The following is a 27,880-nucleotide window of genomic DNA, read 5'->3' on the forward strand; positions in this document are numbered from 1 at the left end:
ACACGGGCGGCCGCAAGAGGGGGAGGAGTCACATAAACTCCTCGCTCATATCTTCTAGGGCGCTGTGGGTCGGCGCAAACCTTTTCCTAGTGTGAATCTAGGGGCCACCGTACCCCCTGTCTCATCCAGCGCTGTGGTCATCCCAGCTTCAAGGTGATAATAAACACACATTGTCCAACTTCATCCTCATCCCAAAACTGGATCGTTATTTCATGTCCTCCCACTGAGGACAGCGCTGTGTTTCTTCCTCGGGGGCCCTGGGGTTCTGTGTCTCGGCCCAGATACACCCCGTCCGACACTTCAGCGCCACATGACCGAAAAACAGGGGCACAGAAATGACAGGGGGGGGGGGATCGCTCTCCTCAGGAAGAGCGCACGACGTCGCAATGAGAGCGAGTTCACCTTGGAGGGGACCTGAACTCCGTCCGACACAGTAAAGCAACAAGAGAACACCGATCGCACCCCTCTCTACACCAGTGGGACGGCCGCGGAGGGGGTCAGCAGTTTTAGGTTCCTGGGGGTTCACATCTCAGAGGACTTCACCTGGACGCCCCACACTAACACCGTGGTCAGACCAGCGCGGCGGCGCCCTGTTCTCTCTCCCCGTGGGCGAAAGAGGTTCGGCACGCCGTCACCCCTCCAGGCCAGCCTCTGCAGGGGCGCTGTTGAGAGCACCCCGCCTGGCTGCATCCCTGCCTGCTGGGGGCGCAGAGTCCTGCAGAGGGGGGCGCAGTCAGGGCGGCTCATCGCCGGCTGTGAGCTACCCAGACATCCGGGAGATCTACTCAGCGAGATGTCTGAGGAAGGCCGGGCCCATCCTCCAGGACCCCAGTCATCCCAGTCACAGACTGGTTTCCCTCCTATCGGCCGGTAAACGGTACCGAAGCATCCGGTCCGAGTCCGACAGACGACAGAACAGCTCCTACCTCCAGGCAGTCAGACTGCTGAACAGCCAGCCTGCGGCTCCTTCAGCAGATCACCTGTAGTGACTACAGGGACACCCAGTTTTCACTGCATTCAGCATCACTGCACTACTTGGATATACTGCACACACCCTGGACACACAACAGCTCCACTCATATTGAGTTTGATTCCGTTTCTCTTACAGCTATTATCGTGTAACCTGATTTTCATAACCTCAGTGTTGTGATTTTTGTGTTTTTGTGATTGTTGGGACTTCTGGGATTCTTGTGAGCTCGCGGAAAAGACCTTTCATTGTCAGCAACTGCTGCTGCTGCTGCACTGTGGTGCGTTTGAGAAATAAACTTTGACTTGATGTGATCTGATGTGATTTAACTAGATGTGTTAGTGGTGTTAGAGGTGTGAGTGGGGCCTGCAGGGGGCGCTCTCACCCAGCTCACAGCCCCACTGGAGCCCAGCAGGTGTGAGCCCGGCCAGTACCTGGAGGGGAGACTCCTGGGAGAGCTGAGGCTGCTGCTGCTGGGAGAGGTGTGAGTGGGGCCAGCAGGGGGCGCTCTCACCCTGCGGTCTGTGTGGGTCCTAATGCCCCAGTATAGTGACGGGGGACACTGGACTGTAAACAGGCGCCGTCCTTCAGATGAGACGTCAAACCGAGGTCCTGACTCTCTGTGCTCATTAACAATCCCAGGGGGTTTCTCGAAAAGAGTAGGGGTGTTACCCCGGTGTCCTGGCCAAATTTCCCATTGGCCCTTACAAATCATGGCCTCCTAATCACACCCCCCTCTCTGAACTGGCTCCATCCCTCTGCTCTCCTCCCCACTGAGAGCTGCTGTGTGGGGAGCGTTCTGGCGGACTATGGCTGCCGTCGCATCATCCAGGTGGGGCTGCACACTGGTGGGGGTGGAGGGGATCCCCATTACCTGTAAAGCACTTTGAGTGGAGTGTCCAGAAAAGCGCTATATAAGAGTAAGCAATTCTTATTATTATTATTATTATTATTATTATTAGATACTGGGGTGATTTGTCTGAGAAACAGCCCCCGTCCCCCGTCTCCCGTCCCCCCCCGACCCCGGTCCCCGGACAGCCGTCTGCGCTGCGTCACAACCACCGCTGTGACGTCACAGAGCCCGACCGGCGTCAGAGAGCGCCGGAGTCAGAGCGCGAGACCGCACGGGCAGCCGCACGGCGGGGAGGTATCGATCGCTTCGTCTATCGACAACCAATCGCTCCAGCGGAAGATAATCGATCAGCTGGACAACCGACTCCATCGATCGGTGAGCTCCGCTATCGGCGCCGCACCCGGTCCGGACGGGCGGCGGGGGTATCGATCCTGGATCGGGCGCGTTTCGTGTCACTCGTGTTCGTGTCAGAGCGTGATTCTTCAATAAGTGTCTCCGGGAGCTCGGGCAGCAGCTCTCAAGCGGACAGAGCTGTGGGGGCAACAGTCCGAATCCGTTTTAGCGCTCGAAAGAGAAAGTGTATTCATAATAATGATAATAACGACTGCTCACACTTCTATAGCGCCTGGCCGGACCCTCCCCTCAGAGCTCTTCCCAGGTCAGGGGGATCCCCTCCAGCCCCCCCAGTGTGCAGCCCCCACCTGGGTGATGCTCCAGTCCGCTCAGCACACAGCAGCTCTCAGTGGGGAGGAGAGCAGAGGGATGGAGCCAGTTCAGAGAGGGGGGTGATGGGGAGGACAGGCGGGGGGTGTTTGACTAGCTGGGGGGATATTAAGGGGGCAGTTTTGGGGGGACCGAAGTGCTGCGGCCCCGAGAGGAGCTCAGTCCGCACAGCCCCTGCCCTCCCGGTCGGTGTCCCGGGGTTTTTAATGCCCTCAGGGACCGTGACGGGGGCGGACGCGGGGTTAACGTCTCCGGACCGCGGCTCCAGAGGGCAGCGCGCCCCCCTCTTGCCTCATGAACCACAGCCCCCCGTCTGCTCCAGTTTAAACCCTCTCGGAGTAACGGGACTGTTATCCGGGGTGTCGCGACGGGACCGTTTCTGCTGTGACGTTTCCCGCCGCTCCGCGTTACCATGGCGGCGGCCGGCCCGGCCCGTCGCGCAGAGCGGCGTGACGTCACGCGTAGCAACCGGGCGGCGCGTCCGAGGCGTCAGGGCGGCGGCGCTTTGAAGAGCCGAAGAGACCAGCGAGCAACACTGACGTATATATATCCTGTATATACCGTAGACACCGCCTGTCTCACATATATATATACTGTATATACCGTAGACACCGCCTGTCTCACATATATATATACTGTATATACCGTAGACACCGTCTGTCTCACATATATATATACTGTATATACCGTAGACACCGCCTGTCTCACATATATAAATACTGTATATACCGTAGACACCGCCTGTCTCACATATATATATACTGTATATACCGTAGACACCGCCTGTCTCACATATATATATACTGTATATACCGTAGACACCGTCTGTCTCACATATATATATATACTGTATATACCGTAGACACCGCCTGTCTCACATATATATATACTGTATATACTGTAGACACCGTCTGTCTCACATATATATATACCGTAGACACCGCCTGTCTCACATATATATATATACTGTATATACCGTAGACACCGCCTGTCTCACATATATATATACTGTATATACCGTAGACACCGCCTGTCTCACATATATATATACTGTATATACCGTAGACACCGCCTGTCTCACATATATATATACTGTATATACTGTAGACACCGCCTGTCTCACATATATATACTGTATATACTGTAGACACCTCCTGTCTCACATATATATATACTGTATATACTGTAGACACACCGTCTGTCTCACATATATATATACTGTATATACCGTAGACACCGCCTGTCTCACATATATATATATACTGTATATACTGTAGACACCTCCTGTCTCACATATATATATACTGTATATACCGTAGACACCGCCTGTCTCACATATATATACTGTATATACCGTAGACACCGCCTGTCTCACATATATATATACTGTATATACTGTAGACACCTCCTGTCTCACATATATATATACTGTATATACTGTAGACACCGCCTGTCTCACATATATATATACTGTATATACTGTAGACACACCGTCTGTCTCACACACACATATCCTGTATATACTGCAGACACACATGGAAAGTGATTCCGAACGAGTGTCATTTTAAAACCGTGATTTTTTATATATTTTTTTGATCAAACGTCCCTTTGTACAGTTTTATTAGGTGTCATTGGCTACCGACCCATCCGAGCCGGAATGGATCAGAACCGCCGGCGAGAGATCACGGGTTCTGGTGCCAGGCCCCTATCCCGGAGAGCTGGAAGTCACCCAGTAGTAAGCTCATCTTAATATGAATTTCTGTTCATGCTTTCTTGACAATATTAGTGTTAGTTTTAGTATGAACTGTAGTATTGATGTTATTACTACTGATAGTGTTAGTGATGGTAGCGTTACTGTGAGTTACTGTTAGTTTCAGTATTAATATTCATTTCTATTCATGTTTTCTTGACCATTACAGTGTTAGTTTTAGTATGAATTGTAGTATTGATGTTATTACTACTGATAGTGTTAGTGATGGTAGCGTTACTGTGAGTTACTGTTAGTTTCAGCATTAATATTCATTTATATTCATGTTTTCTTGACCATTACAGTGTTAGTTTTTGTATGAATTGTAGTATTGATGTTATTTCTGATAGTGTTGGTGATACTAACACTATTACAGTATTAACAGTTCTGATAATATTCATGTATTAGTGATAGTGTTACTGTGAGAATATTTATACTAGTATTCATATAGTCTGTGTGCGTCGGTGAGTGTGTGTGGTATCTGTGTCATGTGTCTGTGTGGGTTTGTGGTGTGTGGTATCTGGGATTGTGTGTATTTGAGTGTCTTTCTGTGAGTTTATATCTTTTTGTGTATATACAGTGTAGTATCTGTGTGTTTGTTTATCTGTGTGTGTGTGTGCTGTATATCTGTGTGTGTGGGTGTGTGTTTGTATCTGTGTGTGTGTGCTGTGTATCTGTGTGTGTGCATCTATGTGTGTGTATCTGTGTGTGAGTGTGTGTGTGTATCTGTGTGTGGCTGTGTGTTTGTATCTGTGTGTGTGCGTGTGTTTGTATCTCTGTGTTTGTGGGTGTATGTGTATCTGTATGTGAGTGTGTTTGTATCTGTGTGTGTGCTGTATATCTGTGTGTGTGGGTGTATGTGTATCTGTGTGTGTGTGCTGTATATCTGTGTGTGTGGGTGTATGTGTATCTGTGTGTGTATCTATGTGTGTGTATCTTTGTGTGAGTGTGTGTATCTGTGTGTGTGTGCTGTATATCTGTGTGTATCTGTGTGTGGCTGTGTGTTTGTTTCTGTGTGTGTGCGTGTGTTTGTATCTCTGTGTGTGTGAGTGTTTGTGTATCTGTATGTGAGTGTGTTTGTATCTGTGTGTGTGTGCTGTATATCTGTGTGTGGGTGTATATGTATCTGTGTGTGTGTATCTATGTGTGTGTATCTGTGTGTGTGTGGGTGTATGTGTATCTGTGTGTGTGTATCTATGTGTGTGTATCTGTGTGTGAGTGTGTATGTGTATCTGTGTGTGTGTGCTGTATATCTGTGTGTGTGTGTTTGTATCTGTGTGTGTGTGGGTGTATGTCTATCTGTGTGTGTGTATCTATGTGTGTGTATCTATGTGTGTGTATCTGTGTGTGGGTGTGTGTGTATCTATGTGTGTGTATCTGTGTGTGAGTGTGTGTGTGTATCTGTGTGTGTGTTGTATATCAGTGTGTGAGTGTGTGTGTGTATCTGTGTGTGTGTGCTGTATATCAGTGTGTGAGGGGAGCTCGGGCTCCACTGGTGTCTCTGTTCTGACAGAACTGACCCATCAACAGGTGCCGACAGAGATGGCTGTGGTCCAGAGCCGCCGGCGAGTGGGACCAGAGTCTAGAGTCCAGGCCAGCGTCCAGAGAGCTGTGAGTCCCCTGGTACTCCTGTCAGCTGTGATATTAATATTAATTCATTAATAGTAATATTAGTATTAGCTGTAATAGCAGCAGTAGTAATAGAAGCAGTAGTATTAGTAGTAATAGCAGTAATAGCAGCAGTAGTAATAGTAGTAGTATTAGCTGTAATAGCAGCAGTAGTAATAATAGTAGTATCAGTAGTAATAGCAGTAGTAGTAATAGTAGTAGTATCAGCAGTAGTAATAATAGTGGTATTAGCTTCAATAGCAGCAGTAGTAAAAGCGGTAGTATCAGCAGGAGTAACAGTAGTAGTGTTAGCTGTAATAACAACAGTAGTAATAGCAGTAGTATCAGTGGTAATAGCAGCAGTAGTAATAATAGTCGTAATAGCTGAAATACCTGCAGTAGTAACAGTAGTAGTATCAGCAGTAGTAATAGCAGTAGTATCAGTAGTAATAATAGTCGTAATAGCTGTAATAGCAGCAGTAGTAATAGCAGTAGTAATAGCAGCAGTATTATCAGCAGGAGTATCAGCAGTAGTAATAGTAGTAGTGTTAACTGTAATAGCAGCAGTAGTATCAGTAGTAATAGCAGCAGTAGTATCAGCAGGAGTATCAGCAGGAGTAATAGTAGTAGTGTTAGCTGTAATAGCAGCAGTAGTAACAGTAGTAGTATCAGCTGTAATAGCAGCAGTAGTAATAGCAGTAGTATCAGTAGTAGTAGCAGCAGTAGTAATAATAGTCGTAATAGCTGTAATAGCAGCAGTAGTAGCAGTAGTAATAGCAGCAGTAGTAACAGTAGTAGTATCAGTAGTAATAGCAGCAGTAGTAACAGTAGTAGTATCAGCAGTAGTAACAGTAGTAGTGTTAGCTGTAATAGCAGCAGTAGTAACAGTAGTAGTATCAGCAGGAGTAATAGTAGTAGTGTTAACTGTAATAGAAGCAGTAGTAATAGCAGTAGTATCAGCAGTAGTAATAGTAGTTGTGTTAGCTGTAATAGAAGCAGTAGTAATAGCAGTATTATCAGAAGTAGTATCAGCAGTAGTAATAATAGTCGTAATAGCTGTAATAGCAGCAGTAGTATCAGTAGTAATAGCAGCAGTAGTATCAGTAGTAGTATCAGCAGTAGTAATAGTAGTAGTGTTAGCTGTAATAGCAGCAGGAGTATCAGCAGGAGTATCAGCAGGAGTAATAGTAGTAGTGTTAGCTGTAATAGCAGCAGGAGTATCAGCAGGAGTAATAGTAGTAGTGTTAGCTGTAATAGCAGCAGTAGTAATAGCAGTAGTATCAGCAGGAGTAATAGTAGTGCTGGCAGCAGCAGTAGCAGTCAGTAATTCACAGCAGGGGGACTCAGAGGGGTTGTGTGTGTCTGTCTCTAGCAGAACCGGGTCCGACACCCCCAGGTCTGGCAGGAGGTGCCTGGAGACTCGGCCCAGAGCCGGCAGGGAGTGGCCAGAGGTTCTGGAGCCCGGTCCGAGGCCCAGCGAGCGGTGAGCTGTCTCCTCCCCGTCAGCAGCCCTTAGAGCTGCTTGTCCAGGTGTGCGCTGAGAGCCGAGCGCTGCGGCGAGGCGCCAGCTCGTTAATCTGCTCGTTAATCTGCTCGTTAATCTGCTCGTTAATCTCAGGGCAGGGCTGAGTGACGGAGGTCTCGTTCGCTCACTTTCCCACTGGTGTGTGAGGGTGAGGGAGTGAGTGTGAGGGTGAGAGGGTGAGGAGTGTGAGGGTGAGAGAGTGACTAACGCAGTCGACCCTCCGGCAGGTCACGACAGAGACGGGTGGGACCCCGAACGTCCAGAGAGGGGCGACAAGCACTGAGGCGCTGGACAAGGAGTATAGAAGAGTAAGAGACAAGAGTCTGTCCTGCTGCTGCTGCTGATGATGATGATGATGAAGGTGGTGAGGGTGATGACAATGATAAAGAAAGTGGTGATGATGAGGATGGTAATGGTGTGACGATGATGAAAGTTGTGATGGAGATGATGATGATGATGAAGGTGGTGATGTTGACGATCAAGATGAAGGTGGTGAAGATCATGATAAAGGTATCAGTGATGATGATGATGTGGTTGATGAAGATCACACTGCGTGTGTGTGTCCAGCTCCTGAAGGAGGTGATCCTGGAATGCCGTCAGATCCGGGCGAGGAACTTCGCTGCCACCAGCCCCAGGCCCCGGACAGACGTGAGTCCCGCCGCTCGGCTGCTCGTTAGCGCGCTCGTTAGCCGTGAGGACGACTGCGAGGGGGGTCTCAGACCGCCGGGGCCGCGGTCGCTCCCTCGCTCCCTCGCTCCGGAGCTGTGAGAAGGTGGAGGGGCGGAGGGACTGAAACTATGGGTCTGCCCACAGATCCCGTCTCGGGACCTGGTCATCAGAAAGATCCGGCAGCGCACGGCAAGAGAGGAGTGTCTGCATGTGAGTCTCCAGCGTCGAGGAGGGGGGGATGGGTGGAGATAGAGATCGCAACGGTGATGACTGTGATGATGGTGGTGGTGGTGGAAATGATGATGGTCATGATGGAGAAGCTGGTGATGATGGTGGTGGTGTTGGAGATGATGATGGTCATGATGGAGAAGCTGGTGATGATGGTGGTGGTGTTGGAGATGATGATGGTCATGATGAAGAAGCTGGTGATGATGGTGGTGGTGTTGGAGATGATGATAGTCATGATGGAGAAGCTGGTGATGATGGTGGTGGTGTTGGAGATGATGATGGTCATGATGGAGAAGCTGGTGATGATGGTGGTGGTGTTGGAGATGATGATGGTCATGATGGAGAAGCTGGTGATGATGGTGGTGGTGTTGGAGATGATGATGGTCATGATGGAGAAGCTGGTGATGATGGTGGTGGTGTTGGAGATGATGATGGTCATGATGGAGAAGCTGGTGATGATGGTGGTGGTGGTGGAGATGATGATGGTCATGATGGAGAAGCTGGTGATGATGGTGGTGGTGTTGGAGATGATGATGGTCATGATGGAGAAGCTGGTGATGATGGTGGTGGTGTTGGAGGTGATGATGGTCATGATGGAGAAGCTGGTGATGATGATGGTGGTGGTGGAGATGATGATGGTCATGATGGAGAAGCTGGTGATGATGGTGGTGGTGTTGGAGATGATGATGGTCATGATGAGGAAGCTGGTGATGATGGTGGTGGTGGTGGAGATGATGATGGTCATGATGGAGAAGCTGGTGATGATGGTGGTGGTGTTGGAGATGATGATGGTCATGATGGAGAAGCTGGTGATGATGGTGGTGGTGTTGGAGATGATGATGGTCATGATGGAGAAGCTGGTGATGATGGTGGTGGTGTTGGAGATGATGATGGTCATGATTGAGAAGCTGGTGATGATGGTGGTGAAGATGATGATGGTCATGATGGAGAAGGTGGCGAGAATGATGATGATCGTGACGGAGATGATGATGGTGGTAGTGGAGATGATAAAGAAGGTTTTAGTAATGATGTCGGAGATGATGATGGTCATGATGGAGAAGCTGGTGATGAGGGTGGAGAAGCTGTTGATGGTGATGATGATGGTCCTGATGGTGAAGCTGGTGATGGTGATGATCGTGACGGAGGTGATGACGGTCATGATGGGGAAGCTGGTGACGATGATGATAGTGTTGGAGATGATGATGATGATGGTGGTGGAGATGAGGAAGGACTGGAGAGGTGGGGTGGGGTCGGTCCGCTGTCCTGTCTGACGGGACGGTTCTCTCCTCCTGCAGATCCTTCGGGAGATGATCGCGGACTGTCGCAGGAGGAGTGAGCAGACTGTCCCTGCGGCTCCGCCCAGGCTGCCCGGAGCTGTGAGTCTGTCGGCCTGGCCGATTGTGGTGCAGGGCCACTGGCCAGACCCCTCCTGGAGAATGCCCCCTCTGTGCCCTCATGCCCCCTCTGTGCCCTCTCGCCCCTTCTCTCTCCTCTCTCTGTGCCCTCATGCCCTCTCTCCCCTCTCTCTGTGCCCTCATGCCCTCTTTCTCCTCTCTCTCTCCTCTCATGCCCTCTCTCTCCTCTCTCTCTCCTCTCTCTCTCCTCTCTCTCACCTCTCTCCTCTCTCCTCTCTCCTCTCTCTCTCCTCTCTCTCTCACCTCTCTCCTCTCACCTCTCTCTCCCCTCTCTCTCTCCTCTCTCCTCTCTCTCACCTCTCTCTCTCCTCTCTTTCTCCTCTCTCTCTCACCTCTCTCCTCTCTTTCTCCTCTCTCTCTCCTCTCTCTCCTCTCTCTCACCTCTCTCTCTCCTCTATCTCACCTCTCTCTCCTCTCTCTCTCCTCTCTCTCACCTCTCTCTCTCCTCTATCTCACCTCTCTCTCCTCTCTCTCTCCTCTCTCTCTCACCTCTCTCCTCTCTCTCTCCTCTCTCTCTTACCTCTCTCCTCTCTCTCCCCTCTCTCTCTCCTCTCTCTCACCTCTCTCTCACCTCTCTCTCTCCTCTCTCTCTCACTTCTCTCTCTCCTCTCTCTCACCTCTCTCCTCTCTCTCTCCTCTCTCTCTCCTCAGACCAGCCAGCTGATCGTCAGGCGGGAGCCCGAGGCCCAAGCCTGGCGGGAGCAGCTGAGCCCCCCGGCGCTGGTCGGCCCGCGGGGGGCGGTGGTGTGGGCCCCGTGGGAGGCGGTGGCATGGGCCTGCCCCCCGGCGGCGCAGTGGCGCCTGCGGGAGGGCCTGCGTGTGGAGCTGGAGGCGCTGGTGCAGCGGGTGGAGGGGCGCCTGGGCGCCTGGGCTCGGGGCAGCCTGTCCGGCCTGCAGCTGGGCTGCCTGGCGCTGTACGACCAGCTGCTGCCCGAGTTCGGGCCGCGGGCCGCGCTCGCCGGCCCGGTGAGTTGTTCGGTACCGAGCGGTGGGTGGGGGTCAGGGGTCGTCGTCGACGGCGACGGGAGCTGGGGCCCCTCCCCCCCCCTCTCTCTGATGATGTCGCGGGGGTGTCACGATGATGTCGTCTCGCCTGATTCGCCCCCCCTAGGACCTGCCCTTCCGGGGCCTGGGACACGCCAGGCTGGACGCCTACCGGGAGGCCAGGGAGAGGCTGAGGTCCTACTTCGAGCGCACGAAGGTCCGCTGCGACTTCTCCGCGGTGGACGCCTGCTTCCGCCGGGCCGCGGCCGAGCTGCGGCGCATCCTGCGGGCGTACCTGGGGGACGCGGCGGCCCAGGTCGGGGGGCGTCGGGGGCCGGCGGGGCGGTCCAATCCCCCCCGGGGGGCAGGAGTCGGGCAGCAGCTGACAGCTCTGCTGTGTGTCTCCAGTCCCCACAGCCCAGCAGGCGCATGATCCAGGGGGGCGAGGCGTTCGGCCAGAACGGGCTGTCCACCCCTCCCTCTCCTGGCCCCCGGCGCCCCCGGCACCCCCCTCCTCCATCGCCCGGGTCCCTGTCCCGCTCGGAGAAGCCCCAGGCAACGGCGCCGGGTCGCCCCCATCAGAGCCCTGAGGAGCCCCCCCCTCTGAGGACCTTCAGAGCCCCTGAGGCTCAGCAGCAGGTGAGGAGAGAACAAGAACCTGTCCTTGTGTGGAGACACCTGTCCACACTGTCACTGGACACACTCACCTGTCCACACTCTCACTGGACACACTGGACACACTCACCTGTCCACACTCTCACTGGACACACTGTACACACTCACCTGTCCAGACTCTTACTGGACACACTGTACACACTCACCTGTCCACACTCTCACTGGACACACTCACCTGTCCACACTCTCACTGGACACACTGGACACACTCACCTGTCCAGACTCTTACTGGACACACTGTAAACACTCACCTGTCCACACTCTCACTGGACACACTGGACACACTCGCCTGTCCACACTCTCACTGGACACACTGTACACACTCACCTGTCCAGACTCTCACTGGACACACTGTACACACTCACCTGTCCACACTCTCACTGGACACACTGTAGAGACACACCCACCTGTCCAGACTCTTACTGGACACACTGTAGAGACACACTCGCCTGTCCAGACTCTTACGGGAGACGCTGTCCAGACTCGCCTGGTGTCCAGAGATGTATCAGAGGCTCAGTAGAGGGGATCTAGAGCACATACAGAATCAGGAGTGGAGAGGGGCCCCACTATCAAGCTCTGCTGTGTGTCTCCAGTCCCCACAGCCCAGCAGGCACATGATCCAGGTGGGCGAGGCGTTCGGCCAGAACAGGCTGTCCACCCCTCCCTCTCCTGGCCCCCGGCGCCCCCGGCACCCTCCTCCTCCATCGCCCAGGTCCCTGTCCAGCTCGGAGAAGCCCCAGGCAACGGCGCCGGGTCGGAGAGAACAGGTGAGGAGAGAACAAGCCTCTGTCCTTGTGTGGAGACACCTGTCCACACTCTCACTGGACACACTGGACACACTCACCTGTCCAGACTCTTACTGGACACACTGTTCACACTCACCTGTCCAGACTCTCACTGGACACACTCACCTGTCCACACTCTCACTGGACACACTGTACACACTCACCTGTCCAGACTCTTACTGGACACACTGTTCACACTCACCTGTCCAGACTCTCACTGGACACACTCACCTGTCCACACTCTCACTGGACACACTGTACACACTCACCTGTCCAGACTCTCACTGGACACACTGTAGAGACACACCCACCTGTCCAGACTCTTACTGGAGATGCTGTCCAGACTCGCCTGGTGTCCAGAGATGTATCAGAGGCTCAGTAGAGGGGATCTAGAGCACATACAGAATCAGGAGTGGAGAGGGGCCCCACTATCAAGCTCTGCTGTGTGTCTCCCACAGCCCAGCAGGCACATGATCCAGGTGGGCGAGGCGTTCGTCCAGAACAAGGTGTCCATCCCTCCCTCTCCTGGCCCCCAGCGCCCCCGGCACCCCCCTCCTCCATCGCCCGGGTCCCTGTCCCGCTCGGAGAAGCCCCAGACAACGGCGCCGGGTCGGAGAGAACAGGTGAGGAGAGAACAAGCCTCTGTCCTTGTGTGGAGACACCTGTCCACACTCTCACTGTACACACTCACCTGTCCAGACTCTCACTGGACACACTGTAGAGACTCACCTGTCCACACTCTCACTGGACACACTGTACACACTCACCTGTCCACACTCTCACTGGACACACTCACCTGTCCAGACTCTTACTGGACACACTGTACACACTCACCTGTCCAGACTCTCACTGGACACACTGGACACACTCACCTGTCCAGACTCTTACTGGACACACTGGACACACTCACCTGTCCGGACTCTTACTGGACACACTGTAGAGACTCACCTGTCCAGACTCTTACTGGACACACTGGACACACTCACCTGTCCAGACTCTTACTGGACACACTGTACACACTCACCTGTCCAGACTCTTTCTGGACACACTGTACACACTGTCCAGACTCTTACTGGACACACTGTACACACTCACCTGTCCACACTCTCACTGGACACACTGGACACACTCACCTGTCCAGACTCTTACTGGACACACTGTACACACTCGCCTGTCCAGACTCTTACTGGACACACTGTACACACTCACCTGTCCAGACTCTCACTGGACACACTGTACACACTCACCTGTCCACACTCTCACTGGACACACTGGACACACTCGCCTGTCCACACTCTTACTGGACACACTGGGTAGATTAAGAACAGGAACTCAAGAGCTCACAGTATCACTGAGGTCCTGTGTCTGTCTTCAGTGTCCAGTTGTGAAGAGGCGTGTTTTCCAAGTCAGCGCGTCCACCTCCTCTCCGGACCCTGATCCGGCCCGGATCACGCCCCGCCGCCCCCGACGCCTCCCCCCCCTCCCACCCCGCCCCTCCCCAGAGAAGCCCCCGCTGAAGAAGACGACGAGGAGGAAGGGGCAGAGGAGGCAGGAGAGCCAGGAAGACACGACCCCGGAGCTGCTGAAGGTCCAAATAGAGGTGCTGAGACACCCAGAGGACCCCGAGACCCCCACGATTCTAGATGAGGTGAGGAGACAACCTGCCTCTCAGTGCAGCATCAGTGTGTGTATGAACCCCCCTCTCTCTCAGTGCAGTGTTCATGTACTGGAGTGTCCAGTCAGTGTGTCTGTGTGAACCCCTCTCTCTCTCAGTGCAGTGTTCATGTACTGGAGTGTCCAGTCAGTGTGTCTGTGTGAACCCCTCTCTCTCTCAGTGCAGTGTTCATGTACTGGAGTGTCCAGTCAGTGTGTGTGTGTATGAACCCCTCTCTCTCTCAGTGCAGTGTTCATGTCCTGGAGTGTCCAGTCAGTGTGTGTGTATGAACCCCTCTCTCTCTCAGTGCAGTGTTCATGTCCTGGAGTGTCCAGTCAGTGTGTGTGTATGAACCCCTCTCTCTCTCAGTGCAGTGTTCATGTACTGGAGTGTCCAGTCAGTGTGTGTGTCTGTATGAACCCCTCTCTCTCTCAGTGCAGTGTTCATGTACTGGAGTGTCCAGTCAGTGTGTCTGTATGAACCCCTCTCTCTCTCAGTGCAGTGTTCATGTACTGGAGTGTCCAGTCAGTGTGTCTGTATGAACCCCTCTCTCTCTCTCAGTGCAGTGTTCATGTACTGGAGTGTCCAGTCAGTGTGTGTGTATGAACCCCTCTCTCTCTCAGTGCAGTGTTCATGTACTGGAGTGTCCAGTCAGTGTGTCTGTGTGAACCCCTCTCTCTCTCAGTGCAGTGTTCATGTACTGGAGTGTCCAGTCAGTGTGTCTGTATGAACCCCTCTCTCTCTCAGTGCAGTGTTCATGTACTGGAGTGTCCAGTCAGTGTGTCTGTATGAGCCCCTCTCTCTCTCAGTGCAGTGTTCATGTACTGGAGTGTCCAGTCAGTGTGTCTGTATGAACCCCTCTCTCTCAGTGCAGTGTTCATGTCCTGGAGTGTCCAGTCAGTGTGTCTGTATGAGCCCCTCTCTCTCTCAGTGCAGTGTTCATGTACTGGAGTGTCCAGTCAGTGTGTCTGTATGAACCCCTCTCTCTCTCAGTGCAGTGTTCATGTCCTGGAGTGTCCAGTCAGTGTGTCTGTATGAACCCCTCTCTCTCTCAGTGCAGTGTTCATGTACTGGAGTGTCCAGTCAGTGTGTCTGTATGAACCCCTCTCTCTCTCAGTGCAGTGTTCATGTCCTGGAGTGTCCAGTCAGTGTGTCTGTATGAACCCCTCTCTCTCGCAGTGCAGTGTTCATGTACTGGAGTGTCCAGTCAGTGTGTCTGTGTGAGCCCCTCTCTCTCTCAGTGCAGTGTTCATGTACTGGAGTGTCCAGTCAGTGTGTCTGTATGAACCCCTCTCTCTCTCAGTGCAGTGTTCATGTCCTGGAGTGTCCAGTCAGGGTGTTAACTCCTCTCTCTCTGTGCAGGACACCTCCTCTACTTTATACTCCAGGATCCTGGGTTTCTCCAGTTCCAAGGAGGACGAGAGTGACGCCTCCGAGCCAGAGAGAGCGAGGGAGGAGGAGGAAGAGGAGGAGGAGGAGGAAGAGGAGGAGGAGGAAGAAGAGGAGGAGGAGGAAGGGAGGGGAGCTCAGGGCGAGGAGAGTAGGAAGATGCTGAGCAAGAAGGAGAAGAAACGAGCAAAAAAAGAGGAGAAAAAGAGGAAAATCCTGGAAAAGAAGGAGAAGAAAAAGAGGAAAATCCTGGAAAAGGAGGAGGAGAAAAAGAGGAAAGTCTTGGAAAAGGAGGAGGAGAAAAGGTTGAAGAAAGAGGAGAAAAAGAGGAAAAACTTGGAAAAGAAGGAGAAGAAAAAGAGGAAAATCCTGGAAAAGGAGGAGGAGAAAAAGAGGAAAGTCTTGGAAAAGGAGGAGGAGAAAAGGTTGAAGAAAGAGGAGAAAAAGAGGAAAATCTTGGAAAAGAAGGAGAAGAAAAAAAGGAAAATCCTGGAAAAGGAGGAGGAGAAAAAGAGGAAAATCTTGGAAAAGGAGGAGGAGAAAAGGTTGAAGAAAGAGGAGAAAAAGAGGAAAATCTTGGAAAAGAAGGAGAAGAAAAAGAGGAAAATCCTGGAAAAGGAGGAGGAGAAAAAGAGGAAAACCTTGGAAAAGGAGGAGGAGAAAAAGAGGAAAATCTTGGAAAAGGAGGAGGAGAAAAGGTTGAAGAAAGAGGAGAAGGAGAGGAAAATCATGGAAAAGGAGGAGAAGAAACAGCAGAAGAAGGAGGAGAAAGAGCTGAAGAAAGAGGAGAAGAAGAGGAGACTCTTGGAAAAGAAAGAGGAGAAGGAGAGGAAAATCATGGAAAAGGAGGAGAAGAAACAGCAGAAAGAGAAGGAGAAACAGCTGAAGAAGGAGGAGAAGAAGAGGAGAATCTTGGAAAAGGAGGAGAAGAAACAGCTGAAGAAAGAGGAGAAGAAGAGGAGAATCTTGGAAAAGGAGGAGAAGAGGAGGAGACGGGAGACAGAGAGAGAGGAACAGACCAGCTTCTAGGTGAGTCCAGACTGCTTGAGTATTAGTATTATTATTATTATTATTATTATTATTATTATTATTGTTATTATTATTATTATTATTATTATTATGATGATGATGATGATGATGATTATTATTATTATTGGTGTTTCAGAAAGCAGGAGCTGCTTGTGTATTATGATGATGATGATGATGATGATTATTGGTGTTTCAGAAAGCAGGAGCTGCTTGTGTATTATGATGATGATGATGATGATGATGATTGGTGTTTCAGAAAGCAGGAGCTGCTCAAGGTGCTGTTTGAAGCCAGACCTCCCCCAGACCAGACACCGGAGAGGACAGAGGCTCAGGCATCATCTCGAGATAAAAAGATGTCAAGTTAAAAATATGTCAACTTAAAAAGATGTCAAGTTAAAATGATGTTAAGTTAAAAAGATGTCAAGTTAAAATGATGTCAAGTTAAAAAGATGTTAAGTTAAAAAGATGTTAAGTTAAAAATATGTCAAGTTAAAAAGATGTCAAGTTAAAAAGATGTTAAGTTAAAAAGATGTCAAATTAAAAAGATGTCAAGTTAAAAAGATGTCAAGTTAAAATGATGTCAAATTAAAAAGATGTCAAGTTAAAAAGATGTCAAGTTAAAAAGATGTCAAGTTAAAATGATGTTAAGTTAAAAAGATGTCAAGTTAAAAAGATGTCAAGTTAAAAAGATGTCAAGTTAAAAAGATGTCAAGTTAAAAAGATGTCAAGTTAAAATGGTTAAGTTAAAAAGATGTTAAGTTAAAAAGATGTTTAGTTAAAAAGATGTCAAGTTAAAATGATGTTAAGTTAAAAAGATGTCAAGTTAAAATGATGTCAAGTTAAAAAGATGTTAAGTTAAAAAGATGTTAAGTTAAAAATATGTCAAGTTAAAAAGATGTCAAGTTAAAAAGATGTTAAGTTAAAAAGATGTCAAATTAAAAAGATGTCAAGTTAAAAAGATGTCAAGTTAAAATGATGTCAAATTAAAAAGATGTCAAGTTAAAAAGATGTCAAGTTAAAAAGATGTCAAGTTAAAAAGATGTCAAGTTAAAATGATGTTAAGTTAAAAAGATGTCAAGTTAAAAAGATGTCAAGTTAAAAAGATGTCAAGTTAAAAAGATGTCAAGTTAAAATGGTTAAGTTAAAAAGATGTTAAGTTAAAAAGATGTTTAGTTAAAATGATGTTAAGTTAATAAGATGTTAGGTTAAAAAGATGTCAAGTTAAAATGGTTAAGTTAAAAAGATGTTAAGTTAAAAAGATGTTTAGTTAAAAAGATGTCAAGTTAAAAAGATGTTGAGTTAAAAAGATGTTAAGTTAAAAAGATGTCAAGTTAAAATGATGTCAAGTTAATAAGATGTTAAGTTAAAAAGATGTCAAGTTAAAAAGATGTCAAGTTAATAAGATGTCAAGTTAAAAAGATGTCAAGTTAAAAAGATGTCAAGTTAATAAGATGTTAAGTTAAAAAGATGTTAAGTTAAAAAGATGTCAAGTTAATAAGATGTCAAGTTAAAAAGATGTTTAGTTAATAAGATGTTAAGTTAATAAGATGTCAAGTTAATAAGATGTCAAGTTAAAAAGATGTCAAGTTAAAAAGATGTCAAGTTAATAAGATGTTAAGTTAAAAAGATGTTAAGTTAAAAAGATGTTTAGTTAAAATGATGTTAAGTTAATAAGATGTTAAGTTAATAAGATGTTAAGTTAAAAAGATGTTAAGTTAAAAAGATGTCAAGTTAATAAGATGTTAAGTTAAAAAGATGTTTAGTTAATAAGATGTTAAGTTAATAAGATGTTTAGTTAAAAAGATGTTAAGTTAATAAGATGTTAAGTTAAAAAGATGTTAAGTTAAAAAGATGTTTAGTTAAAATGATGTTAAGTTAATAAGATGTTAAGTTAAAAAGATGTCAAGTTAAAAAGATGTCAGGTTCCCTTCTTTCTAATAAAGGCGCCTGTCACACTGAGCGAGAGGACGTCCTGGGTGGTTTTCTGACTTGAAGCTTGTTAAAAGTCCAGCAGTGAAGTGTCTGGATGCCATTCCACTCAAGTTTGCGTCTGTGGAAACGTGAGCGTTGGGGTGTGTTCAGCTGCAGGTTGTTCTCCAGCAGGGTCAATGGCTCTGCGGTGTTGTGAACTGACACGCAGCCCCGTGTCTCCCCCGGAGACGAATCTTGCAGCAGCGCCCAGCGCCCTGGGAGAGTCACTCAGGTCAGAGGTCACAACCTCTGTTTGCCCTCTGCATTTCCTCCACGGACTGGGGTGACGGTGTGACACCTCCTGATGTGTTTTTTGTGTATTGTGTGTATTCTACAGTGTCACTATGGGTCTCCCACGTGGGGTTACAGGTGCAGAATGATCACTGGGCGTCTCCCAGGTGGGGTTACAGAAGCAGAATGATCACTGTGCGTCTCCCAGGTGGGGTTACTGGTGCCGAATGATCTCTGTGCGTCTCCTAGGTGGGGTTACTGGTGCAGAGTGATCGCTGTGCGTCTCCCTGGTGGGGTTACTGGTGCAGAATGATTGCTGTGCGTCTCCCAGGTGGGGTTACAGATGCAGAATGATCACTGTGCGTCTCCCAGGGGGGGTTACTGGGGCAGAACGATCACTGTGTGTCTCCCAGGTGGGGTTACTGGTGCCGAATGATCTCTGTGCGTCTCCTAGGTGGGGTTACTGGTGCAGAGTGATCACTGTGCGTCTCCCAGGTGGGGTTACAGGTGCAGAATGATCACTGTGCGTCTCCCAGGTGGGGTTACAGATGCAGAATGATCACTGTGCGTCTCCCAGGGGGGGTTACTGGGGCAGAACGATCACTGTGTGTCTCCCAGGTGTGCGGGGGGTCCCGTCCGAAACGACCCAAAGGGTCTCCCTGTCGCTGGCTCGGCCCATCCCACGATCACAAGCCCGGCACCCCGGCCGGGCAAAGTCCAGGCCAAACAGACACAGGAAGCAGCAGGGAGCTCAGGAGGAAGTGCTTAGTTTATTTGCGGCGTGCTGTGAGGAATCAAAACTCTGCGGCGCGGCAGCGGAAGCCGGGGCTCCTCTCCGAATTTCCCGCCGACCCCCGACAAGACCGAGTTTCAGAAACCTGACTTCGTTCACCACCATCGGCCTCACGGAGGACCTGCCCCGCCGTTGCCCCCAGCACCCGACCAATGGTCTTACAGCGAATCAGTCAGGTGACTGAGGATGGCCAGTCATCCCCCCCTCCCCTCCCCGACACACTCTCGCACGGCCTTCTGGGAAATGTAGTTCACCAAGGAGCCCTCCATCTTGTCTGAGCCTACTGCCCTCTCATACAGCAATGAAAAAAACGTTTCCAGAGGTAAACGTGCAGTGCACACCCGAGGCGCTGAGCCTGCGGGGAAGCAAGCTTAATCTCTGAGCGGCACCAGAGAGGGCGGAGTTTTTTCAAGCCAGCAGCCATATCACCCTGCAACTCACAACTGGCAACCCACTGGAGCCCCAGCAGGTGTGTGAGCCTGGCCAGTACCTGGAGGGGAGACTCCTGAGAAAAACTAAGGTTGCTGCTGGGAGAGGTGTGAGTGGGGCCAGCAGGGGGCGCTCTCACCCTGCGGTCAGTGTGGGTCCTGATGCCCCAGTATAGTGACGGGGGACACTGGACTGTAAACAGGCGACGTCAAACCGAGGTCCTGACTCTCTGTGGTCATTAACAATCCCGGGGCATTTCTCGAAAAGAGTAGGGGTGTTACCCCAGTGTCCTGGCCAAATTTCCCGTTGGCCCTTACCCATCATGGCCTCCTAATAACCCCCCCCCCTCTCTGAACTGGCTCCATCCCTCTGCTCTCCTCCCCACTGAGAGCTGCTGTGTGCTGAGCGGACTGGAGCATCACCCAGGTGGGGGCTGCACACTGGTGGCGGTAGTGGGATCCCCATGACCTGTCAAGCGCTTTGAGTTGAGTGTCCAGAAAAGCGCTATATAAGTGTAAGCAATTATTATTATTATTATTATTATTCTATTCGCAAGGGCTCTCGAGAGCCGGCCTTCGCCCCGTCAGCGCGCGGGGTGGGAAAGCCGTCCGCGGGCCGCGGATCGGACTTCAGACGTCCGTGGCGCGCTGGTCGGGCCCCTCGAGGTCAGATCTCGGCGGCCGGCGCGTCCCCCCCCGCCGATGCAGGAGCCCCAGGATGTCGTCTGCGAGACAAGACAGCCGTGACGTCCCAGGCGGGCTGAGTGGCCTCGTCACAGCAACCAGTACGACGCAATGGAGAATACTGCAGAGCTCGCGACAGCACCGCGCAGCGCAGTAAACTACAGCGTTTTAACTGCAGGCAGCTCAGTGCACGACACCACAGTGCAGTACAGATCAGTACAGGGCTACACACTCACAGTGCAGTAAACTACAATGTTTTAACTGCAGGCAGCTCAGTGCACGACACCACAGTGCAGTACAGATCACTACAGGGCTACACACTCACAGTGCCGTAAACTACAGCGTTTTAACTGCAGGCAGCTCAGTGCACGACACCACAGTGCAGTACAGATCACTACAGGGCTACACACTCACAGTGCCGTAAACTACAGCGTTTTAACTGCAGGCAGCTCAGTGCACGACACCACAGTGCAGTACAGATCACTACAGGGCTACACACTCACAGCGCAGTATACTACAGTGTTTTAACTGCAGCCAGGTCAGTGCACGACACCACAGTGCAGTACAGATCACTACAGGGCTACACACTCACAGTGCCGTAAACTACAGTGTTTTAACTGCAGGCAGCTCAGTGCACGACACCACAGTGCAGTACAGATCAGTACAGGGCTACACACTCACAGTGCAGTAAACTACAATGTTTTAACTGCAGGCAGCTCAGTGCACGACACCACAGTGCAGTACAGATCACTACAGGGCTACACACTCACAGTGCCGTAAACTACAGTGTTTTAACTGCAGGCAGCTCAGTGCACGACACCACAGTGCAGTACAGATCACTACAGGGCTACACACTCACAGTGCCGTAAACTACAGTGTTTTAACTGCAGGCAGCTCAGTGCACGACACCACAGTGCAGTACAGATCAGTACAGGGCTACACACTCACAGTGCAGTAAACTACAATGTTTTAACTGCAGGCAGCTCAGTGCACGACACCACAGTGCAGTACAGATCACTACAGGGCTACACACTCACAGTGCCGTAAACTACAGTGTTTTAACTGCAGGCAGCTCAGTGCACGACACCACAGTGCAGTACAGATCACTACAGGGCTACACACTCACAGTGCCGTAAACTACAGCGTTTTAACTGCAGGCAGCTCAGTGCACGACACCACAGTGCAGTACAGATCACTACAGGGCTACACACTCACAGCGCAGTATACTACAGTGTTTTAACTGCAGGCAGCTCAGTGCACGACACCACAGTGCAGTACAGATCAGTACAGTGCTACACACTCACAGTGCAGTAAACTACAGTGTTTTAACTGTACACTACAAACCCAGTGCAGTGAGACACAGGAAGTGACATATGCTTTTCCAATGGAGCCAGCCAATCAGACATCGGCCCAGTTCCTGATTCATAGGAAGTGACATAACTTTTCCAACGGAGAGAGCCAATCAAACGGCAGCCCAGCTCCTGTGTCACAGGAAGTGACATCTGCTTTTCCAATGGAGACAGCCAATCAGACATCGGCCCAGCTTCTGAGTCACAGGAAGTGACCGGTCAGGAAGCGACAGGGCCAATCAGCTCAGTATTACAGCCCGGAGATGCTACCCCTCCCAACCCCAAGGCTCACCTCTGTGCGCCGCATACAGTAACGGGGTGACGACGATGCAGAAGACGGCCATGAGAGAGAGCCGCACCACCCAGGACAGACAGCCGGAGGGATCCGAGCACCAGGGGGCGGGGGGGTCCGTTCTGGGTCCTGCCGTCAGAAAAGACAACCCAACGGTCTGAGCTCCGGCCGTACGAAAGTCTCGGGGGGGTCTGGAGGACGCAAGCTCTCACAAGCCAGAATGTACGAGGCCCGACTCGCTCGTTTGGGGGGTTCCACCTGTAGTTAACCGATTCGAGGAATCGATCATCACCCAGCGGCGTCTCAACTGAAGCCATCGACAGCACGGCCGGGCGGCTTGTTCCCCACCCCCACCGCCCTCTGTGTACAGAAGAGCCCCCTGTCCTGACTGGAGGAGCTCACCCAGCTGTGTCTGGAGAGGAGCCAGGGTATCGGCTTCAACCACAGGGCTGGGCGGCTTGTTCCCCACCCCCACCGCCCTCTGTGTACAGAAACGCCTCCTACACGAGGCAGCTGGAGGATGATAAATATATATAAAAAATGCAACAGGCTCACTTAAGATGTTTACAGCTGATTGCGTTATTATTACAGGTGTAATACTGTATCTTTTGCATTAGAGAGGAAAGGGTTTACAGACAACTATGATAGACAAGATATCCTGGCAAGATGAGGATAAGGATAAAGATAAATGTTATTTGATTTCTAAATACTGCCAGAACTTTTGCACCACACTCGCATATTTAGTTCAGGATATCGGCTGCAACCACAGCAGGTGAGTCAGAGAGCCGAGAGATCAGACTGGACTGTGAAGACAGTGGGGTCACAGACACTGAGAGACAAGACTCTTGTCACATCACTATAGTAAGAAAAAGAGGAAACTGGACCTCAGTCCTACTCACTTGAGTTCAGGTCTGTCACAGTTCCATTAGCTGTACAATCTGTATCAGAAGACAGAAGAGAGTCAGAGAGCTGAGTGGACTGTGAAGACAGTGTGATCACAGACACTGAGAGACAAGACTCTCATCACATCACTATAGTAAGAAAAACAGCAAAGTGGACCTCAGTCCTACTCACTTGAGACAGGCTGGGTTGTAGCTGTAGAAGGTGTTACACCTATATCAGAAGACAGAGGTGAGTCAGAGAGCCGAGAGATCAGACTGGACTGTGAAGACAGTGTGATCACAGACACTGAGAGACAGGACTCTCATCACATCACTATAGTAAGAAAAACAGCAAAGTGGACCTCAGTCCTACTCACTTGAGACAGGCTGGGTTGTAGCTGTAGAAGGTTTTACACCTGTATCAGAAGACAGAGGAGAGTCAGAGAGCCAAGAGATCAGACTGGACTGTGAAGACAGTGTGATCACAGACACTGAGAGACAAGAGACTCATCACATCACTATAGTAAGAAAAACAGCAAAGTGGACCTCAGTCCTACTCACTTGAGACAGGCTGTGATGTAGCTGTAGAAGGTGTTACACCTGTATCAGAAGACAGAGGAGAGTCAGAGAGCTGAGTGATCAGACTGGACTGTGAAGACAGTGTGATCACAGACACTGAGAGACAAGACTCTCGTCACATCACTATAGTAAGAAAAACAGCAAAGTGGACCTCAGTCCTACTCACTTGAGACAAGCTGGGGTGTAGTTGTATCAGGTGTTGTACCTGTATCAGAAGACAGAGGAGAGTCAGGGAGCTGAGTGATCAGACTGGACTGTGAAAACAGTGTGATAACAGACACTGAGAGACAAGAGACTCATCACATCACTATAGTAAGAAAAAGAGTAAAGTGGACCTCAGTCCTACTCACTTGAGTTCAGGGTTGTTGCAGTTGCATTAGCTGTAGAACCTGTATCAGAAGACAGAGGAGAGTCAGAGAGCTGAGTGATCAGACTGGACTGTGAAGACAGTGTGATCACAGACACTGAGAGACAAGACTCTCATCACATCACTATAGTAAGAAAAACAGCAAAGTGGACCTCAGTCCTACTCACTTGAGACATTCTGTGATGTAGCTGTAGAAGGTGTTACACCTGTATCAGAAGACAGAGGAGAGTCAGAGAGCTGAGTGATCAGACTGGACTGTGAAGACAGTGTGATCACAGACACTGAGAGACAGGACTCTCATCACATCACTATAGTAAGAAAAACAGCAAAGTGGACCTCAGTCCTACTCACTTGAGACAGTCTGTGATGTAGCTGTAGAAGGTGTTACACCTGTATCAGAAGACAGAGGAGAGTCAGAGAACCGAGAGATCAGACTGGACTGTGAAGACAGTGTGATCACAGACACTGAGAGACAAGACTCTCGTCACATCACTATAGTAAGAAAAACAGCAAAGTGGACCTCAGTCCTACTCACTTGAGACAGGCTGGGGTGTAGTTGCATTAGCTGTAGAACCTGTATCAGAAGACAGAGGTGAGTCAGGGAGCTGAGTGATCAGACTGGACTGTGAAGACAGTGTGATCACAGACACTGAGAGACAGGACTCTCGTCACATCACTATAGTAAGAAAAACAGCAAACTGGACCTCAGTCCTACTCACTTGAGACAGTCTGTGATGTAGCTGTAGAAGGTGTTACACCTGTATCAGAAGACAGAGGAGAGTCAGAGAGCTGAGTGATCAGACTGGACTGTGAAGACAGTGTGATCACAGACACTGAGAGACAAGACTCTCATCACACCACTATAGTGAGTAAAACAGCAAAGTGGACCTCAGTCTTACTCACTTGAGTTCAGGGTTGTTGCAGTTGCATTAGCTGTAGAACCTGTATCAGAAGACAGAGGAGAGTCAGAGAGCTGAGAGATCAGACTGGACTGTGAAGACAGTGTGATCACAGACACTGAGAGACAGGACTCTCGTCACATCACTATAGTAAGAAAAACAGCAAAGTGGACCTCAGTCCTACTCACTTGAGACAGTCTGTGATGTAGCTGTAGAAGGTGTTACACCTGTATCAGAAGACAGAGGAGAGTCAGAGAGCTGAGTGATCAGACTGGACTGTGAAGACAGTGTGATCACAGACACTGAGAGACAAGACTCTCATCACACCACTATAGTGAGTAAAACAGCAAAGTGGACCTCAGTCTTACTCACTTGAGTTCAGGGTTGTTGCAGTTGCATTAGCTGTAGAACCTGTATCAGAAGACAGAGGAGAGTCAGAGAGCTGAGAGATCAGACTGGACTGTGAAGACAGTGTGATCACAGACACTGAGAGACAGGACTCTCGTCACATCACTATAGTAAGAAAAACAGCAAAGTGGACCTCAGTCCTACTCACTTGAGACAGGCTGTGATGTAGCTGTAGAAGGTGTTACACCTGTATCAGAAGACAGAGGAGAGTCAGAGAGCTGAGTGATCAGACTGGACTGTGAAGACAGTGTGATCACAGACACTGAGAGACAGGACTCTCGTCACATCACTATAGTAAGAAAAACAGCAAAGTGGACCTCAGTCCTACTCACTTGAGACAGTCTGTGATGTAGCTGTAGAAGGTGTTACACCTGTATCAGAAGACAGAGGAGAGTCAGAGAGCTGAGTGATCAGACTGGACTGTGAAGACAGTGTGATCACAGACACTGAGAGACAAGACTCTCGTCACATCACTATAGTAAGAAAAACAGCAAAGTGGACCTCAGTCCTACTCACTTGAGACAGGCTGGGGTGTAGTTGCATTAGCTGTAGAACCTGTATCAGAAGACAGAGGTGAGTCAGGGAGCTGAGTGATCAGACTGGACTGTGAAGACAGTGTGATCACAGACACTGAGAGACAAGACTCTCATCACATCACTATAGTAAGAAAAACAGCAAAGTGGACCTCAGTCTTACTCACTTGAGTTCAGGGTTGTTGCAGTTGCATTAGCTGTAGAACCTGTATCAGAAGACAGAGGAGAGTCAGAGAGCTGAGTGATCAGACTGGACTGTGAAGACAGTGTGATCACAGACACTGAGAGACAGGACTCTCGTCACATCACTATAGTAAGAAAAACAGCAAAGTGGACCTCAGTCCTACTCACTTGAGACAGTCTGTGATGTAGCTGTAGAAGGTGTTACACCTGTATCAGAAGACAGAGGAGAGTCAGAGAGCTGAGTGATCAGACTGGACTGTGAAGACAGTGTGATCACAGACACTGAGAGACAGGACTCTCGTCACATCACTATAGTAAGAAAAACAGCAAAGTGGACCTCAGTCCTACTCACTTGAGACATTCTGTGATGTAGCTGTAGAAGGTGTTACACCTGTATCAGAAGACAGAGGAGAGTCAGAGAGCTGAGTGATCAGACTGGACTGTGAAAACAGTGTGATAACAGACACTGAGAGACAAGAGACTCATCACATCACTATAGTAAGAAAAAGAGTAAAGTGGACCTCAGTCCTACTCACTTGAGTTCAGGGTTGTTGCAGTTGCATTAGCTGTAGAACCTGTATCAGAAGACAGAGGAGAGTCAGAGAGCTGAGTGATCAGACTGGACTGTGAAGACAGTGTGATCACAGACACTGAGAGACAAGACTCTCATCACATCACTATAGTAAGAAAAACAGCAAAGTGGACCTCAGTCCTACTCACTTGAGTTCAGGTCTGTCACAGTTCCATTAGCTGTACAATCTGTATCTGAAGACAGAGGAGAGTCAGGGAGTCTCTCTCTCTCTCCAGATCACTTCTCCTACCCCACGCTGGCTCCTGTACTGGCCCGCGGCCTCCGTATCGTCTTTCCGGACTGCCGGGCCGACACCGAATCGCCCCCCCCCCCCAACGGAGGCCGAGGGGGTGAACCTCACGGTGACGGCCTGTTCCACGCCCCCGCCACTCTTGGTGGAAAGAACTACTTCTTAATGACTACTTAATTCCCCCCGGCTCCTGTCCTCCTGTCTGCTTTGAAAAGTGAAGGTCGAACCGTCAATATCAACCTCCGCGGACAGTAAGAAGACAAAAAAAAGGTTAGTATATCTCTACAAAAATGAACGAAAGAGCAGAGTTTTCCCCAATTTTCCTAATGACGCTTGCCAGCTCACGCGCTACCTGTTGCATGCTTCAGAGAAGTCCAGTCACGCACGCTTGCTCACAGAGCCTCTGTGTCTTTATTTTCACCCCCGCAGTGGTGTTGCAGAGGGTCTCACCTGCGAACTGGAGAGTCCCGCTGACACAGCCCAGAGAGACGAGCAGGAGGAGGGGGAGGCCGGAGGCTGCTGTCATGGTGCTGCAGGGAGCTCTGTGCTCAGACTGACCCGCAGAAGGACCCACCACTTCCTATTCAACAGCCTGCTGCTGCCCCTGTGTGTGTGTGTGTGGGCAGGGGGTGTGTGTCTATACGAGGAGGAGTGTCTGTATATACTGTACCATACACACACACTGACTCCTCCAGCACCAGGACTGGACAGCCCTGCTTTAAAGACCCCTGGAGACTCTGCAGACACACACACACACACTGACCCCTCCAGGACCAGGACTGGACAGCCCTGCTTTAAAGACCCCTGGAGACTCTGCAGACACACACACACACACTGACCCCTCCAGGACCAGGACTGGACAGCCCTGCTTTAAAGACCCCTGGAGACTCTGCAGACACACACACACACACTGACCCCTCCAGGACCAGGACTGGACAGCCCTGCTTTAAAGACCCCTGGAGACTCTGCAGACACACACACACTGACCCCTCCAGGACCAGGACTGGACAGCCCTGCTTTAAAGACCCCTGGAGACTCTGCAGACACACACACTGACCCCTCCAGGACCAGGACTGGACAGCCCTGCTTTAAAGACCCCTGGAGACTCTGCAGACACACACACACACTGACCCCTCCAGGACCAGGACTGGACAGCCCTGCTTTAAAGACCCCTGGAGACTCTGCAGACACACACACACACACTGACCCC

General features: G+C 50.1%; 3 protein-coding genes across 3 annotated transcripts in view; 2 read left to right on the forward strand and 1 right to left on the reverse strand.

The window, feature by feature from the left end:
• The first annotated feature begins 1,994 nt into the window (after positions 1-1,994).
• LOC138242432 (apical junction molecule-like) lies at positions 1,995-17,401 on the forward strand. The gene is made up of 16 exons (XM_069197916.1): positions 1,995-2,195; positions 4,160-4,278; positions 5,821-5,901; positions 7,271-7,381; positions 7,651-7,731; positions 7,991-8,071; positions 8,237-8,302; positions 9,616-9,696; positions 10,387-10,701; positions 10,847-11,035; positions 11,128-11,358; positions 11,988-12,161; positions 12,638-12,802; positions 13,555-13,827; positions 15,196-16,251; positions 16,508-17,401. Exons 2-15 carry the CDS (start codon positions 4,201-4,203, stop codon positions 16,249-16,251), a joined length of 2,982 nt encoding a protein of 993 aa, XP_069054017.1. The 5' UTR covers positions 1,995-2,195; positions 4,160-4,200; the 3' UTR covers positions 16,508-17,401.
• Positions 17,402-20,304: 2,903 nt separating this feature from the next.
• LOC138242625 (uncharacterized) lies at positions 20,305-27,196 on the reverse strand. The gene is made up of 14 exons (XM_069198171.1): positions 27,121-27,196; positions 26,570-26,608; positions 26,386-26,424; positions 26,202-26,240; positions 25,834-25,872; positions 25,282-25,320; positions 23,994-24,032; positions 23,810-23,848; positions 23,442-23,480; positions 23,258-23,296; positions 23,074-23,112; positions 22,899-22,937; positions 22,000-22,128; positions 20,305-20,399 (listed from the first exon to the last, which is right to left on the reverse strand). Exons 1-14 carry the CDS (start codon positions 27,194-27,196, stop codon positions 20,305-20,307), a joined length of 729 nt encoding a protein of 242 aa, XP_069054272.1.
• Positions 26,741-27,880, forward strand: part of LOC138242441 (uncharacterized) — a 28,425-nt gene continuing 27,285 nt past the window's right edge. Inside the window, exons 1-2 of the mRNA XM_069197968.1 lie at positions 26,741-26,940; positions 27,100-27,299. The gene's annotated coding sequence lies outside the window, so the exon portion shown is untranslated. The remainder of the gene's footprint in view (positions 26,941-27,099; positions 27,300-27,880) is intronic.

This window comes from Lepisosteus oculatus, chromosome 14, assembly GCF_040954835.1.
Source record: "Lepisosteus oculatus isolate fLepOcu1 chromosome 14, fLepOcu1.hap2, whole genome shotgun sequence".
NCBI lineage: Eukaryota > Metazoa > Chordata > Actinopteri > Semionotiformes > Lepisosteidae > Lepisosteus > Lepisosteus oculatus.

Coding starts and splice junctions, on each gene's coding strand:
- LOC138242432 (XM_069197916.1), top strand. CDS start 4,201: ATGGATCAGAACCGCCGGCGAGAGATCACGGGTTCTGGTGCCAGGCCC. Junction 5,902..7,270: donor AGGCCAGCGTCCAGAGAGCT/GTGAGTCCCCTG, acceptor GTCTGTCTCTAG/CAGAACCGGGTCCGACACCC. Junction 7,382..7,650: donor GGTCCGAGGCCCAGCGAGCG/GTGAGCTGTCTC, acceptor ACCCTCCGGCAG/GTCACGACAGAGACGGGTGG.
- LOC138242625 (XM_069198171.1), bottom strand. CDS start 27,196: ATGACAGCAGCCTCCGGCCTCCCCCTCCTCCTGCTCGTCTCTCTGGGC. Junction 25,321..25,833: donor TGCAACAACCCTGAACTCAA/GTGAGTAAGACT, acceptor CTTCTGATACAG/GTGTAACACCTTCTACAGCT. Junction 23,849..23,993: donor TACATCACAGAATGTCTCAA/GTGAGTAGGACT, acceptor CTTCTGATACAG/GTTCTACAGCTAATGCAACT.